Genomic DNA, 17,431 nt, shown 5'->3' with positions numbered 1-17,431 from the left:
AATCTGTACTTATATCCTTTTCTTTTAATTTGTAATTGAAAAATTTTATTGTTAAAAAGAGAGAAAAATAACCGAATGAGTGATCATCGACAACTTTTGGTTTTACAATTAGATTATGGAAACAGTTAGACAATAGAATCTTTGCAAATATATTTGATAATTAAATCTGATATTTGACAATTCTAATTAGATTAAATATTTCCTCTCTCTTTTTTTTAAAGAAGAATATTTATTAGATAATTAAATTAAAACTATAAATGTGTGTGTGTAAGAAATTAATAATTATTAAAAAGTAAAACCGTCTCTTAAGATTTTTATTGAAGAAAAAATTAATTCTAAATATTCTAAAGAATTTGTTATTAAAATTTAATGTGGATAGCGATTTAAAGTCTCTCTCTTTCTTTTATACATATACATTTAGTGCGAAATAATTAATCTGTATCTCTCACAATCAGATATAAAAGACTACATGTTCCATCTACAGTAAAACTGAGGAACCACAAAGCTCCCTTCTATTTCTGTCGGCTGCCAAGTCTTTCCGCGAATATCAATAGGTATTGATCTAAATTAATGCAACGCCTCAATCATTATTAGATTGCCACAATATCACGGAAATCTCGATTAATTTATGCTCCCGCAGGAATGACCGATCCCTGCATAGTTACTTGCGGGCTTAGCGAACCCACGAACTCGAACTCAATACACTATATGGACATTCACATACATTTACACATCGTACACATCGTATACATCCATCTACATACATATTTATGAACAACAGCGCAATAAACATTTGTGGAAAAGTTGAAGCAAGATACAATTTAATTTGAAAATGATAAAAAGGATAAAAATAAAAATTAGGTCCATATGTGTTTGATACAAATGGAAGAGGATAATGAAAGATAAATATTATTATCTTTTATCTCTTATTTAATTTGATCAGTATTCTATCTCAACACTGTTTTCATTCTGTATTATAATTCATATGATAATCGTGATACTTTATTGATTCACGAGAAATGTTTCAGAATATTATTTTATTATTTTTAATCGATTTAAAGAAGAAAATATATATAATTAAGCAACACAGAATGTTTAAAAAATGTTTAAGAACGAATAATAATTTTCTAATCTATATAACATAGATTATATCTTTATTATATCAATTAAAATAAAAAGGCCAACTGTGTGTGTGTGTGAGATTGTTCGTGTTTTCGGTCTATATTTAGACCGTCTTCGGTATAATTTAAACACAGGAAAACAGTAATTAAAAATTATATAAGTTCGCAACAACGCATTACTCGCAGTATGTATTCAACGCAATCGCATATAGCGCGATAAATATAAATCAAGAGAGAGTTCATGCCTCGTAAACATGTCAAAAAATAAAAAGTAAAAGCAGCGATAGAAAGAATTCAAATGTTCCTTATGATATAAGACATGTTATAAATTGTTCCTTTAAATGTTATTAATAACAGTCGATAAGTCTCTTTATTTTATTTTACAGATTATACAAAGGAACTAAATACTAAATTATAGCATGTAATAAATACATTTTTATTTTGTTCAAGATTTTCTATCAACATGAGCGCATATAGATCATTTATTAAGCGATATTCGAGTTGAAAATATGGTAGTGATATGTGCGGCATTTTACGCTTTACCAAAATATATTATTCTACGTTTGGTATTAATGATCATCGAATTATCACAGAGAATAATAATATGCAACAGCGTTGACTAATACAATTATGGCTTAATTCTATTCAGCTCCCCGTTGTATGTATATTCTCATTTTCGTTTTTATTAAATCTACATAAATATATCCAATCGCAATAAAAAAAAATGCGAAAGTCGTCGTAAAATGTAAAAGCTTCCCTAAGCAGTAACGAAGAAATGAATTTCAAGTCAACAAGACAAGTCTGTGTCAAGTATTATTCTGCTAAATCTTTAGAAACTTATTTTTTTCCATCAATTTCTTCTATTTCTTTTATTTAAGTATATGTAAGTGGCAAAGGTCATATTTTGGGAAGAAACTGAGACTAGTTTATAATCCAAAAATCAGTTCCTCCGTTTCTAAAGATTAGTCAGTAATATTAGCGATATGATGTCAGCGCCACTTTGCGACAACCGCGTCTCTGTTAAATAATATAAAATAATAAATAGAAATACTATTTCCTAACATTCTTCAACATATCACTAGTTCTTTAATCTTTTCCCGGAAATTTTCTTAGGAAAAAAACCGTTCGATTTGCGGTAATTTTTGTTCCCCCAGCATTGTACAGACTATAGATGAACATCAATCAAATAATCTTTACAATCGATTACCTCTCTTTCAAGAGCTGGATTGTGTCAGTTATAAAATTTTTCATGCAATAAGTCTTTTCCATGAACAGATTCCGGATGCAATATTAATAACAAGCGTGATAATTTAGTTCATAAAGTTACCAGAGCCGAATTTCTATAATTTACTTTCGATATTCTCATCGTATACAATCGCCGGATTCGCGACCGCCCATTGTTCCTTGGTGGCCTGCTGCTCCTTCTTCGGCCGATTCTTTAGACTCTGTATGCCGGCGTAATGCTCCTCGATTTCTCGCAAGGTCCTACCTTCGGTCTCGGGTAATATCAGGTACATAAGGCACAAGCCGGCAGCATTGATCAGAGAGTAGAAGAAAAACGTTCCGGATAATGACATGCTGTTCACCATGTAGAGGAAGGTTTTGTTCGCGATCGACGCCATGACGTAGGCGATCATACCGGCCGCGCCGGTTGCGCTGCTGCGTACCTGATGACGAATTCGGAATCGTTATTTGAGATCAAGAAAGATTTGATGTTCAATTATAATAAAGTGTTCCAATGATTAAATGCAGTCTCTATAATTTTTTTTGTGAACGAAATTTAAACGAAAGGGTTAAAACATAAAAATACTGAAAGAGAAATATCGCAAAATGCACGCACCTTCACGGGAAACACTTCGCCCGCAAGAATCCAAGGTAGGGTTCTGATGCAGAGATTCCCTGTGAAAGCTCCGCCTATCATGAGAGTAGTTGGTATCCAGCTGTATCTGACTCCGTCCAAGAAATCCATGTCGTTGAGATAACCATAGATAGCGGTAACGAGGAAGCATAAACCGGTACCGCCGACCGACAGGAAGGTCAGCCTGCGTTTCCCCATGAGGTGGATCGTCAGTACGCAGATTATGGTGCCGATTAACTGAGCGATGCCCAGGAACACCGTGGCCGTGTACTTGTCGATCGGCGCGTTCAGTTTCGCGAATATCACGACGGCGAAAGTCTGCAGAGTTGTGCAGCCGCCGAAGTTTGAGATGAAGAAGCCCGCGCTGACCAAAAAGAAAGGCAAACAGAAGGTCCGTTTGGTGTAGGCTCGCCAGATCTTTTCCTTGTCGGCATCGGTGTTATCGGTCGGCTTCTGAATCGCCTCGCGGAGCGCATTAAATTCATTTTGCACATGCGATGGGCCTACCCAGCCCCGCAACCAACAGAGAGCGCGTTCCGATTCCTTGAAACGACCCTTGACTGGAAAGAACCGAGTTTCTGTATCATTCAAAACTCAAAACTAGCTTTAATTAATTATTATAATAATTTAAAATTTTTTTTTAAATATGAGATTAGCCCAGATATATATACATATATCTGTTTCGTTAGAAAACTGAAAAAACGTTTTGATATAAAGTAATAGATTCAAGTGATGATATTTTATTGAACCGCTAAAATATTTAATTATATAATTGCTAAAATTAATTATATAACTCCTTATACGTTTGAGAAAAGAGATAAATAAAAATTCGCTAATATTTATATAAACGGATATATATATAATTAATTTAGAATAATAAATAAATAATAGAATAATTTAACAGTTTGATAAAAAAAAAAAAATTTGTGAAAAAAGTAAATAATTTAACTGAGATCACTCACCGGCGAGCCAGTGCGGGCTCTCGGGCACCAAGCACAGGGCGATAAAACAAAGAATCGGGTAAGTCAGATTGATCAGCGCCACTGTTCTCCAGTGAGTCAAACTGCCGCTCAACATTTGCGTGAAGACACCCAGGATCACCGCCATCGAGGAAGTCGCGGAGAGCATTCCGCGCAGGTAGGGCTGCGACACCTCGGCGACGTAAGTTATAACCGGGCCCTCGAGGAGGCCGCCCGTCAGGCCCGTCATCGCGAGCGCCGCGAGCAACATCGCGGGATTGCTGGAATAGTGGAACACCAGCCAGGCCATCACGAATGGTATATTCGCCAGCATCATCGTCCGTTTCCTGCCGAGATACTGCGATAGCGGACCACTTGCCAAACAGCCGATCGGCACGAGAAATAAGTTCAAACTGCCTGGAAGAGGATATATTAACAGTGAAGACATTGGAGACGATAATTGATATAATAAATAAGACTATTATGTAAAATTTTGTTCAACTATAAAGCCGGTTCTACAATACGTCGCGAACGATGCTAGAAACACTTTTCAACCAGCAGTTGTCATCGTTTGCGACGTATTGTAGAACCGGCTTAAGTGCATATAAGTTAATAATTATAATTTCAATTTTAACATTGATAATAATAATTTAAACGTTAATATTGAGATAATTTATAATGTGGTGAACTAATATTAATTTTTTTACCATGAAATTTCATTTATATTGATTTAAATTACAATGAAAGAGTTTTATCGGAAAAAGGCGAAAAAATCCTCCTGGACAGATGGAAGAAAAATTCTATTTGTATTTTAAAGCAAAAATTCTTTAAATAATTCTATATGTATTGTATATGGATCTCTCAGCGCCCCAAATTTATAAATGGCCCTTTACTGATCCATGTTAATTCCTCCATCGTGACTTTGATGTCCGCATCTTCCCTCTGCAACGCCGGGATAAGAATAGTTGAGAATCCCAAGGTTGAACCAAAAGTAAGTAGGAGTAAATTTTTAGCGCCGACTGCACAACATTGCGGTACTGCTTGTCGAAGTTTGGAAATATATGCTACTTCATCCGTGACTGATGTTTTGTCATCGTTCCTAAAATGCACCGAAAAAAATATTAATACAACGTATATTTTACTGAAAACGCAATCTTGAGTTTAATGCCCAATTTTTTTAACACACTGTATATATATATTAATTAATTAACTATTAAATTGACAAATCCGGAAATCTCTTTTTCTTCCACGCATATATTAAATTATTAGATAACAATTATCATGTTAATTTTTGTAATATTTTTCGATATTTTTATTATATATACCTCCTATTTTGTATAATATTATATTTTTGATAGAGATAGAAAATTCTTCGTCTAAAAATAACATTCTCTAGAACTGATAGCTATTTGACGCTCTCGGCCTTGGAATTTAACATGCTCGACACATCTTTAAAAGTCCATTGTACATACATTGAACTCTCAATCAGTCGAATAAAAGGTCTTAAATGAACTGTAGACGAGGTGGAAGGAGTCCCACAGATCCACAATACCGGATAAATTCATTTACAAGATAATTAAACACATGCATGTAATTAAATGGACGGGGAAAAGATATATATTAAAGTAACTTATTCTTATTACAAACAGTACTGTTGAAATATAATATTTATCTTATATAACACTGTTAATTGTTAAATTTAGCAAAAATATATATCTATGAATTATTTTAGAAAATATCTCATTACTCTTAATATAAATATAAATAAAATAATCGCGAATATTATATATATATATACATGTCAATCGACATGAAATGGAAGTAGGATATTTTTGTGTATAGGAACGTATACACGGGTTCAATGAAACGCAATTCTTTCACCTCGTTAAAGCATAATCGACGCTCCCGTTTACAAAACCTTTCACTTGACGTAATCACGTTGCTTTCGGCAACAACCTTTCCTGGCGAGGTTTAGATTCAGTTATTTCAAGTGCCAATAGCCTACATTATTTCTTTGAGCCATGTATTAAAAGAAAAATTTGAATAGCTTCTGAGATGTTTCTACATGAATTTTCAACATTTAGAAGTATCTTAATTTTTTTTTTTTGATGAATTGGTTTTGGATCTGTCATCTGTAAAAAAAATAACTGTGAGGCAGGCATAATTTTACGCTAATACTCTTATGTGTTAATCTACTTCTATAAATTAGACATATTTTTTTTACATGCAACATTTATTTGTCATATAAATATTTGTATTATATTATTAGTATTGTAATATTTGTATTTTAGTGAAGAATTCCGTAAATAAATTAGAAATAAAAAACTCGTCAATAATTCGTTTGCTATAGTAGAGACGTCATGAGGATTTTTCTCTTCTTTCTATTTATTTTATTTCATGAAAAAAAATCGCAGTCTGGAATCTACATTATAAAATATAAATTCAGAATATAAAAAGATACTCATGAATTTTGAAATAACAGTACGGAATATCTCTGAAATATATTCAAAAATAAAAAAGGAACGCGTTCACCGTAAGGATTTGACAAGATTAAAGTAATTCCATGATCCCGTAAAAATGTTCGTGTGGAGATAAAGAGAAAAAGGACCGGTTTACGATGATCCACATATCGCATTGCGCAAACGTGCTAGAACATGCACAATTACATAAACGCAACGATGGTTGGAGGCACCTTTTGTGTTGAATCGTGCCGGTTTAAAATCGTTGCCACGAGCGTTACGCGAAACACCGGCGAACAATGCGAACGATTAGTATATGAATGAGTTATTTACGCGAGGTCGCGGTTAGACGAATGTAGATATATTTTTTTTACGTTCTTTCGTATTTCTGTAGTTTATTTATCCCGGCGTATTTTTCTCATTTTCTGGTGAATCTACGAATAATATGCGTTGCGTTAGCTTTGAACAAAGTGTGTCGCTCGCTAAGTACATGCCGTTCTCTCATTTTGAATGAAACGAGCCCAGCGATTATGTAACATCGCCAATCGGGTAACGCAATCCCGTTTTCCACCTGCTCGGACATGTATTCCCTTGTTCTTTCCCACGTGTACTCTCGCGAACCTTTCACGTCTCCGATTACTTAAGGAATCTATAAAATACGAAGACGCGTACAGATTCACAGGCTGCGTCTGAGATAAATATAATTTGCAGACGTCCAGTAATTTATAAGAAATATTAGAAATAAGTAGATTGGTCGTCATTTTCGTTGATGACTTTTTAATTCTGTGGGCCTTTTGCGTTACGCAGATATTATATATACATATATATATATATGGTAAAAAAAATTAATGATATTGCGCAACGACTATCCTCGCAACTTTAAATTATTATTATGCTTTAATGATCTTGAATTTAAATTTTGTCTGTTTGGAAAATGAAAACGTAGATAGGGTTTAAAGGTTCGTCATTTAAATTATGAAACTTCCGATTGAATGGCTATCGATGGACTTATTACTAATCCATATATAGAGCGATATTTAGCGATCGATCAAACCCTGATGTGATTTTAATTATGCATCATGAAATATGCCAACCGAGTGTCCTTCGCGCGCGTGTAATGTGCGTCAACTTTAACGCCATTCCGCTTTTACGGGACATTAATTGCCCTAAGGCATTAATTGCGAAAGGAAATCAGATTGTACGAAAAGATTAGATGATGAAGACTCGCCGTTCGAGTCTCGGCAAATGACTTGATCTTGCCATTATTTTGCGTAACAACTTTTCTGTCGTAACAAAAAATATCAGGATGTAACAGAACGCTTGTTATTCGAAGCTCCATTATTGGAATGATCCGTTATTCGGATGCTCTATTATTCGAATATTTGCGTAATGTTTACTTTTAAAGAATGAGAATGCGTCTGTTTTATTTCGAAATGTTCATGACATTAGATAAATTACGGAAAAAAAAACAAGTGTTTGTCACTTGTCACTTTATTTAACCGACTTTATTATATTTACAGAAATTCTACTATTATGCAACGTTCCCCGTATTTTTTTCCACTGGAAAATTCGTTTAATGAGATTTAAACGATCCGCGAATAAGATTTCCATTCGTTAAATACGTAAGGAACACGCTCGGTGAATATTTTGCTCTGTGTCTTTCTTCTCCTCGTAGATAACGTCGTCTCATGATAGTTCTATCTCCAGTTATATTACAGTCTGAGTTATATTACAGTCGCGTGTCAACTAGTTCTCAAATGCGGATAAGTATCGTGGATATCATAACCGAGCGAAGATTCTATCGTCGTCTATTAGTAGCGTCATTATACGCATTATATGTCGTTACGTGTCGCACAATGGTCAAGCCCAGTTCGCGCAAAAGTGCAGTTTTCCGGGATATCTGTCGAAGCGCTTATTGTCCAAGGTTTTTAACGACACGATCCAACAGCCGTCTCGCCGTTTCGGAGACTTACAGCGGTATTACTAAAGCGATTATTATATATTAATGAGATTTCTCGCCGTCACCTGATCGAATGCAAAGCTAGCTTTGTCTCGTAGGGAGCTCCGATTGACGCGCAGCATGTTAATTAATTGCAACACACGAAGACGGTATTAATACAATGAGATTGTCGGTCAGTGACCCATTTGCGAACAGCAGATTATAGTCTGCTGTGAAGATTATATCATACTTAATAGCGATTGGCGTTAAGATAATTAGTTTTGAGATTTGTAATTAATGATTTTTTTTTATTGACGATGCAGCGTTTGAATTAAAAATATTATTGTTTAAATCTATTTTTCTTAAAAAGAAGTTATGGTATCACGAAATCGTGTCAAATAAAAACTTGACACATTATGCAATTTTCAATTATTTTACTATGCTTTAATATTAAATATCCAATAAAGTATATTATTGTTTTGTAATATGATTGTAAAATCAAATATCTGAAAAAAATATGTATGTGACATTTCGAGATATATTACCATAAGAAATTCTTGAAAATGTGAGCAATTAAAAAAAAAAAAAATAAAGCGAAGAGCTTAACTAAAGAAAATAAATGATAACACAAACAAAAAATATTAAAATAAAAAGTTGTTTAACGCAGAAAACTTGGCGTTGTTAGATAAAAATAATAACCATACTATCATAATGTTAACTAATTATTTTAAAATTATTTTAAAATATTTTAAGCTACGTCGTGCAGACAGGTGTATGATGATGATAACGTTTCTTAAATATACATTTAAGATATGGACTTTGCTTTATAATATCTCTGTTCATGCCCCAACAGAAAACAAACCTTAAACGTAAACCTTTTCTTAAACTTCATCAAACTTCATCAACTTCAACAAAATCATACCTCGACTCATCTAATGTAAGTGGCTCGTGTATAGACACTCCGTCTGTTCAGTTGCTGCCGTATATACACGTGGCACATGACATGACCATATCTCTTGATCCCCTCTCTCAACATATTTATATCCGGATTTCAATTTGAATCTTTATTATCTAATCCGCAATCTATAATGAGCAAACTACGTTCTGCTTATCGGTCATTGCGATTAGTAGTTATCAGTGAAAAATAGAATGAGATTTTTGGAAATTTAAAATTGAACTTATAGTTAAAATAAGGTAAGAAATGCCACTTGGTTGACACTTTTTGCATTTTATTGAGCATTTTATAAATCTTTTTAATTAGAAAAATTCTTCGTGATAAGATATACAGCTTGAAAGTACCTTTCGCTTGAATTCTATAATTGCACCAAATTCGAGGATAACATGTTTGACGATTGATAATGTTTTCGTTCTTACGCGAAATATAAAATATATATGTGTGTTATGTAAGTAACCGTGACACACGCGTAATAATGTAGGTCTCGTGAAACACGACAGAGCTTTTAGGCATGATGAAGTAGCTGGCAATTTAATAATATCTTACTTCCTGCAATTTTCCTAATGTCTTGCAGTTTCACCTGAGTCTGCGAAACTTATATTCGTAGATCTTGCAGTTTCACCTAAATCGGCGAAATTTATATTCGCAGATGAGTTCATAATATTATTTCTTTTTCTTTATATAATAAAATACAAAGATAAAAGAATACACGAGGTACGTTTATCCCGAGCATACAGCATAAACTCATAATCATTTGGAACATTATAAATTTTAATGAGCGGATGTGAACGTAATTACTATATCGAACTGCAACGTCGAGCTACTATATGAGCATGAGAAATGTTCATCAGTTGTTCGCTTTTAATTTACTTGCTTTTTTGAACATTTTATTTACGTATATAAAACTTTCGTTTTTTAATATTTTTTTTAAATTACTTAAATCTCATCTTTTAAATAAAATTGGTGAAGCTAGAGACAGTAGAGTGGATAACAAACAACTGTATTCGTGGCTAATGTTACATAATGATCATATAACAACAAATTCCATTATAAACAATCAAAGTAAATAGAAATGTACCAATACGGTTGAGCTGGATTTTTTGTGCCTATAATATTATTATTCGCGCGTGAATTTATGTATATTTCTTCGCTTTAGCAAACTACGCGCCATTACTATCGGTCTTGAAATGCAATGTCAAGCTAAAGCTAGAAATTTACGATGTTCCAAGGTTGTAATTTTATGCTGCACGCTCGTGATAAAAGTACCTCATGTATTCTTTTATCTTTTCATACCTTATTCCGTATTTTCCATATATATTTCTCATATTCTAAAGATTCATATTAATATCGGTATTATTAAATTGATTAATTTAATTATGTGATTGTACTATTTTTTTTTTTAAGACCGATAGTAAGCATATAGTTTGCTAAAGCGAAGAAGTATATACATAAATTCACCCGAATAATATTATTAGGCACAAAAGATCCAGCCCAACCGTATATTTCCTATTTACAAGATTGTTTATCGTAATCGATCACGACTCTCGTAAATTTTATTATAAATTGTCGATTAAACTCAACATATCAAATTTCGACGTGCTTTTACGCAAACGCGTTAAGCAAAGGTAAAATGTAAAAACTACTTGTCATGTTATTAGCCTACATCATAATTAATCGTTCGACAAAGCCCGAGAAACGATTGTGCGGCTGAACACATTGATTTTGCGGAAGCTCGCGAAATTATGTCATTGACGCGTTTTTTTCCCTACACCCCCTTAGGGTCCCCCTGATGCGGCACCGACACCTTGGATTTCGTACTTTTAATTCTTTAGATCCGTTATACTTCAAGGCTAATACGTTCTCGCGCACGATCAGGAAGTCATCTGCGTATAAAGTCCGTAAACCACATTTTGAGTACTTAAACTCTCGGGGCTCTCAGTTTGTTTTCGTTTGCATATTATTAACGCCGAGTTCCTTATATACATCCTGAATATATTTGCAATAAAACTGTCGTGTAATGCAAATGCGATATGAATAAGATCTGTCGATGCAGCTTTAGCTATATGAGCATCGATTAAAATAAGAGGATGGCTGATATATTAATTTTTACAGTTGTATCACTGGAAATATATTGTTTAAGAAGAAGAGGACATTTTGTGGATTAAATGGCATAAACTTGCAATTTTTTAAATTAAATAAAGTAATACCAATTCTACTGAAAGAATCTCACGATTACTGTATTTCCTGGAATCTTACACAACGTTTTTACATAATTGAAGGCTCGATATGGAAAAGCGTTCTTTAAGCGCGGCGGTATCTTCTATTAACGGTATTATTAATTTATCGTTGAACAAAGTTCTATAAGCCAAGGTCAATAAAAAAAGAAAATTGCTAGTGCTATTTATCTCGTGAATGTGCGCATATATGGAATAATAATAAGATTCCCATCTTTTCTGTGCGTGTCTATCTTTTTATGAATAAATTTATTGTTTAGAAAATTAATATTTCTGAAGAGATTTTCATCTAGAGACTTTTTTAGAGAAAGATCTGAATAACTTCACATTAATCTTAAAATATTTGGGGTCTCCGAGATCTCCAGGCTGAAGTTTGAAACTCTACCATTGGTAGAATGAATAAGTAGGGAGGGTGGATACGACCGAGGGTGGATGTAGAAAAGTTTGAAGTCTTTTCAATAGCTAGCAGCTGTTGGAGTAGTCAATTGCTCGTCAGCTTTGTGACAATTAACACGTGAAATAAGTCTGGGATCTTTTGGAGTCCAGTGTGTATTTCGTGCAACATTTTTTTGCAAGTAAATATATTTTCTAGTTCATTTTATTCGAGTTTATAGATTTACAATATAGAGATATTACAATATAGTGCAAATTTATATTCAAAACAATATTTGATTATATTTTTATAATTTTTTTTATTAGATTTAAGCACGAGATCCTTAAAACATAAAGTATACCAATAATTTACACTTGCATATTGTTCTAAGTAAATAATGGAAACTCGTAGCTCCGATCACAAGATAGCAGAGATGCTTAACATTCCGTGCCATATTTTTAGAAAATTTATCTGTCGAGCTAATTAAACCATTTATGATGCAACAATTACAATCAATGACGTTACGTATTACATCTCTACGAATACTCATTGAGAACGTGGATGATAAAATGTGCAATGTAAAAAATGATCCCAAAATGGGAAAAAAAAGGGGCGATTTTGTCCACGTGGAAAGGATAAAAAGACTCAATTTGCGTGCCCGCGATGCAAAAATCCTCGATCTTTGTTTTACTCAATGCACTGAACAGTTGACGTAATCTGTGTGAATAATTGATTTTTTTTTATTTTGTAGTCTTTATTCTTTTTATTAATAAACATGCATTACAAGTTATTAAATTTGTATTGTTTAAATAACAAAAAATTCTAACTTTTATACCTGTCTGCAAAATTGCACATTTTTTTGTACTTTGAAATGTGTTTTTTTTAAATCTTTTTTTGATTATGTTCATTAGCAAAAAAGATATGAATTTTTCAAGCAATTACGGTAAAATGGCATTTTTTTGCATTTATGAGTAATTACAATTTTTTCTGAATACATTGTAAAAAATTTAATGTCGATGAAAGTCCACTCTAAATTTTGTGTTAAAATAACTCATTCATCGTGTTATTTTTTACATTTAGAAATGTTATATCGACTAAAAAATGTCGATATAACATTTCTAAATGTAAAAAATAACACGATGAATGAATTATTTTAACACAAAATTTATATAGAGTGGACTTTTATTGACATTAAATTTTTTCCTGTGTGAATAATTGATTTTTTTTTTATTTTGTAGTCTTTATTCTTTTTATTAATAAACATGCATTACAAGTTATTAAGTTTGTATTGTTTAAATAACAAAAAAATTCTAACTTTTATACCTGTCTGCAAAATTGTTACGTATTACGTAACAATTTAGTTTACGTATTATTTAGTTTATTTACGATCGAAAGAAAAAAGTGATTCAAATATGGTGATTTTCTCGAGAGTTATAATGAAAAAAGTAGCACTGGGGTGCTACTTCTCAGACCCCAGTGTGGTTTACGTAATGCAAAAACTTAATATGTATTCCTAGGGTTATATGTAAAGCACAAAATCCCAAAAAGTATGAACAAACCTCTTTCCATTCTCCGCGCGCTCGGAAACTGCCATTTTGGTCGGACCTGCTCGTGGTTCAATTTTCCCGTCTTCACGCATATCGACTCTCTTGCATATCGAAGGACGATGCGGCCGATACGACGAGGATGGCCTTCTCTCGAAGGAGAACAATGTACAATCAGATTCTTGCGCGATCGCGAGGATGCGAAGCCATAATTATGATCCTCCACCATTTATTTCCCATTCCCAGCGTACGATCGATTGAAGCTTGCTATAATGGTCTTGTAGGACGTGAGCGAGAAGAGATTTGCGACAAGTTGTCGCAAGCGGATTTTTTCTTATACCAAAGAAACGCGAGAGCGAGTGTCCATAATGAGTTTAGCGAACTGACGTTCACATACCCAGTCTCAGCATCCATATTTGCATAAAGTGATAAGCGTGCAATTGTGAAAAATAGAAGCGACAGATATAAATATCTCGCGCTATGCTAGAGACGAATGTAAATGAGACGAAAAGGATCGATGGAAACTTATTCTGCGGTTTTTCATAATCTTCGAAGTAAAAAAATGACGGGACACCTGTGGTATGATGTACAAGATTGTCAACATATATGATTAATGATTTATTGACTGCTTCAATGCGCTCAATTTACTTTACTTAGTTATTCACGATTACAATAAGTGACTCGTTAAAAAAAAAACCTCATATGCAGAGAATTTTCCGCAATAAATTTCACTTATGAATTCTTTATGCAATTTAGAGTGCATTTTTTCTCAATAAATATACATATACCCAAGTAACACAATCTACCTATATTCACTGCGACAGCAAAAATGTGGCTATAGTATAACGTCCTGCCAGCCTTAATTACTATTTGGCAGCAAATGTTATTTTGCTAGATAGCCGTAACAGCTAATAAAAAAGTCAAAATACAGCCACAGCTATTTTAGCTATATTAATGTACAGTCGTTGTGACAGCTAATAAAAAAGTCAAAATGCAGCCACAGCTATTTTAACTGTTTTAACAGCTGTAAAGTCGCTGTGACAGCTGTCAGAAAAACCAAAACTAGCCGCAGCCATTTTAGCGAGGGGAAAAGCAGTAATGTAGAAAAAATAGCTGTAATCTTAATCTGACTATAATTTGTATGTCACAGCGAAAGCGAAGAGTAAAGTGACTATCAATTTTAAAGTTAAACTTAGCATGTATATCAACGATGGTCAAGCGGATGACCCATGCGTTATACTTATGAATTTGCGTCTGACATGAGCTAGCATACTTATACTGTATGTACACTATACTACAATAATTTGCAATAATTAATTACTATTTATTAATTAATTCAAGTTTTTTTAGTGTGGCAAAAGTTCCGTATTATTCGAGGTTCAATCTCAGTAATTGAATAATTGAATAAAAACATAATTCTTCTTTCAATACTTTTACGTAATTTTTAAATTAAATTAATTTTTATTAAATATTAATTTACATATAACATTCTCTGTTTATTGGTTTGTTTATCTTTATTTCGACTGTCACTTGCTGTGACAACTTCTTCACGGTAAAATAGTTGTGCAGCAACGCAACTTTAAACGGCTGCGACATCATCCTCAAAGCCTAAATATGTTGTCCCACTTTTGCTGCTACAACTTTGTCAAAACGTCATAATGACGGTGTGATAACTGTGCTCGATAAAAATGCAGTTTAAGCTGCAACAACGTTATCGTAGTCATTTTAAAACTTTGTGTGCTACTTGGGTGTAAAATATAAAATAGAAGTTACTTTAATAAAACTTTAATTGAAGGGCTTATAGAGTCTTTAAGTTAAGAATTATGAAGTTTTGAAAAAAGATGTTATCTAATTAAAGTTCTGCCAAAGAAAAATTAACTACAAACATCGCAAAAAGGCCGCAGATAAAGTTTGTCGGTAATCCTGTATATGAGGCAATGGATGCAGGAATTTGTAGAAGAAATTAATGAATTAACTCATTAAATATCCGATCTCAGAGGAATAAATTTCTCTCGATCAATTTCGGTTCAAAGGATTCCGATCGGAATTGTTTCGTTTTCCCTACAAAACACAATGGAAATCTAGGAAATAACTGAACAATTTCGATCGAAACTAATCCATTCCGAAAAATTCTATAATACGTGCTCAGATATTTGTCACCAGGTTTTTTCCCCTCGATATCAGTCCCGTTGTGCTTACCTGGAGATTGTATGCAGAATTAAGGGATCAACGTCCCTTCCGTCGTTTTTTCTGCTACGAAAAGTCGATCAGCCGTCGATTTCTTCGTCGGATTGAAGCGTTTCGATAAGTGGAACTATTATAGGTCATCAGAATCAGAACTGTCCAAGTTTTCTGTTTTTGAGAATAAGATGCCGACTTCACAAAAAGGATTACGTATAACGATATTTCTTGCTATTTATCGAACAAGTAAGTAACAACTGCAAGGATTTTCCATGTTGTTACGCAGTTGAACACGAATTGATTACCCCTGCATGCATGCAACGTTCGTCATTACTCTTCGTTGTCTGTACTAACAGTTTGATATTTTACTATTTACAAGCTTGTTTCACTTTGATCGCTTTTCCTCTTTCCTCGGGGAGAAACTTTATAGTTCGTTAGAAATCCTCGTGGCCTTTATCCTTGTAGAACGTAAAATTCATCGAAAAGAGAATTACCACTTTCAATTTAGCTTAACGATAAGTTTGATATATAGTGCTATTAAGAAGTTAGTATTGTTAAGAGAATTATAAATAAGACCTTTCTCATAAAATCAATTTATAATTGTGTCCTTCGCTTTTACTATTAACGAAACAATTGACTCGCAGTTATTTAATGAATTCTCAACGAATTTCTCGTTTGTCAGATTAAACTTTATATTTTTCTAAATTTTTCCAATCGAACGTCGCACTTTCTTCTTTTCCCACACACATTTGTTTGTCAAACTAAATCTTCATACAGAATATTTTCGGGGCAGCTTGATGGCGAGCTGTAGAAATATTTTCCAATTTCTTCTTTCCTTTTTAACATCAGAGAAGCAACTCTCTCTTACATCATCTGGCCAATTTTGGATCGCAAGAAGGAAAAAGGAATAACGTATAAGAATGCTATATTTACACACGAGAGTTTTGTTGCGGAGAGATATAATTCTCGCTTCTCTGCCGCGACAAAATCCGAGAAGGGGAATCACGGAGTAGAAAGCGTTAGAGAAATCGGAATTAAGGTTGCCGGTTTACATTAGATCGGGACACCGCGACAGACTAAACGTCGCGCGACACGAAAGCCCTGAGCTAGCTGCACTTTCGAGATTTTGAGCTCCCTCTCCTTCGACACCTGCCTTCCTCCTGACAGAGGTTGTAGGCGAATAAGTACGTACACGCTCGTATACGCGTGACCTCTCTTCCTCCCTTCTCTTGCCTCGGTCATTTGAGCGTGATTACACCCGCGGTATACATATACGCGACCCAGGACCGTTAATGCGATGGAGAACGGAGCGGACAGTGGGACCAAGCGATCGCTGGATTTAAGGATGTTAATTTTATCAAGTCTCTTTGCATTATAATAAGAAGCGTTCGCACCAAAGAGGATTTCGTCGGAACATTTTGATTAAAATATTATAAAAAAAAGTCTTTGACCTTTGATATATATATATATATATATATATATATATATATATATATATGTGGGATATATATGTGGGACAATATATTTTTTTTTATAAGATATAAATTTACATTTTTGTTCAAGAATATTATCAAACTTCTCGAAGAATTTGTATCGAAATCGGTATATTAACACGTTATTATAAAAAGGTGTCATTAATATTATGTATAAAAATATAGTATATTTAAGTTATTTTGTACATTATATATATATATATATATATATATATATTATGCAGGATTAAAATAATTGTTGTTTATTTAATTCAATTTTTATATATGTATATTATAAAACGAACAATATTATCGAGTGATTAATCGACATAATTT

General features: G+C 33.4%; 1 protein-coding gene across 4 annotated transcripts; it reads right to left on the bottom strand.

The window, feature by feature from the left end:
• Positions 1 to 993: 993 nt before the first annotated feature.
• On the bottom strand, positions 994 to 16,781 carry LOC143906218 (facilitated trehalose transporter Tret1). 4 transcript variants are annotated; one of them, XM_077422140.1, is made up of 7 exons: positions 16,561 to 16,781; positions 15,642 to 16,081; positions 13,458 to 13,589; positions 4,832 to 5,037; positions 3,942 to 4,355; positions 2,962 to 3,539; positions 995 to 2,788 (listed from the first exon to the last, which is right to left on the bottom strand). In XM_077422140.1, the coding sequence occupies exons 3-7, from the start codon at positions 13,535 to 13,537 to the stop codon at positions 2,462 to 2,464; spliced, it is 1,605 nt and encodes a 534-aa protein (XP_077278266.1). In that variant the 5' UTR covers positions 13,538 to 13,589; positions 15,642 to 16,081; positions 16,561 to 16,781; the 3' UTR covers positions 995 to 2,461. The 4 variants fall into 4 exon arrangements, with proteins under 4 accessions (XP_077278261.1, XP_077278284.1, XP_077278266.1 ...); XM_077422149.1 differs by having other exon boundaries at positions 15,642 to 15,794; XM_077422135.1 differs by having other exon boundaries at positions 994 to 2,788; positions 13,458 to 13,592; positions 15,642 to 16,781.
• Between the last annotated feature and the right edge of the window lie 650 nt (positions 16,782 to 17,431).

Source organism: Temnothorax americanus, unplaced genomic scaffold (assembly GCF_048541705.1).
Source record: "Temnothorax americanus isolate GAGA-0224 unplaced genomic scaffold, ASM4854170v1 Scaffold11, whole genome shotgun sequence".
Classification (NCBI taxonomy): domain Eukaryota; kingdom Metazoa; phylum Arthropoda; class Insecta; order Hymenoptera; family Formicidae; genus Temnothorax; species Temnothorax americanus.
The sequence above is the reverse complement of the archived record's forward strand: the minus strand, read 5'-3'. Positions and strand labels throughout refer to the sequence as shown.

Coding starts and splice junctions, on each gene's coding strand:
- LOC143906218 (XM_077422135.1), bottom strand. CDS start 13,537: ATGCGTGAAGACGGGAAAATTGAACCACGAGCAGGTCCGACCAAAATG. Junction 5,038..13,457: donor CGCGCGGAGAATGGAAAGAG/GTTTGTTCATAC, acceptor GGTGCATTTTAG/GAACGATGACAAAACATCAG. Junction 4,356..4,831: donor GGAGGAATTAACATGGATCA/GTAAAGGGCCAT, acceptor ATCCTCTTCCAG/GCAGTTTGAACTTATTTCTC.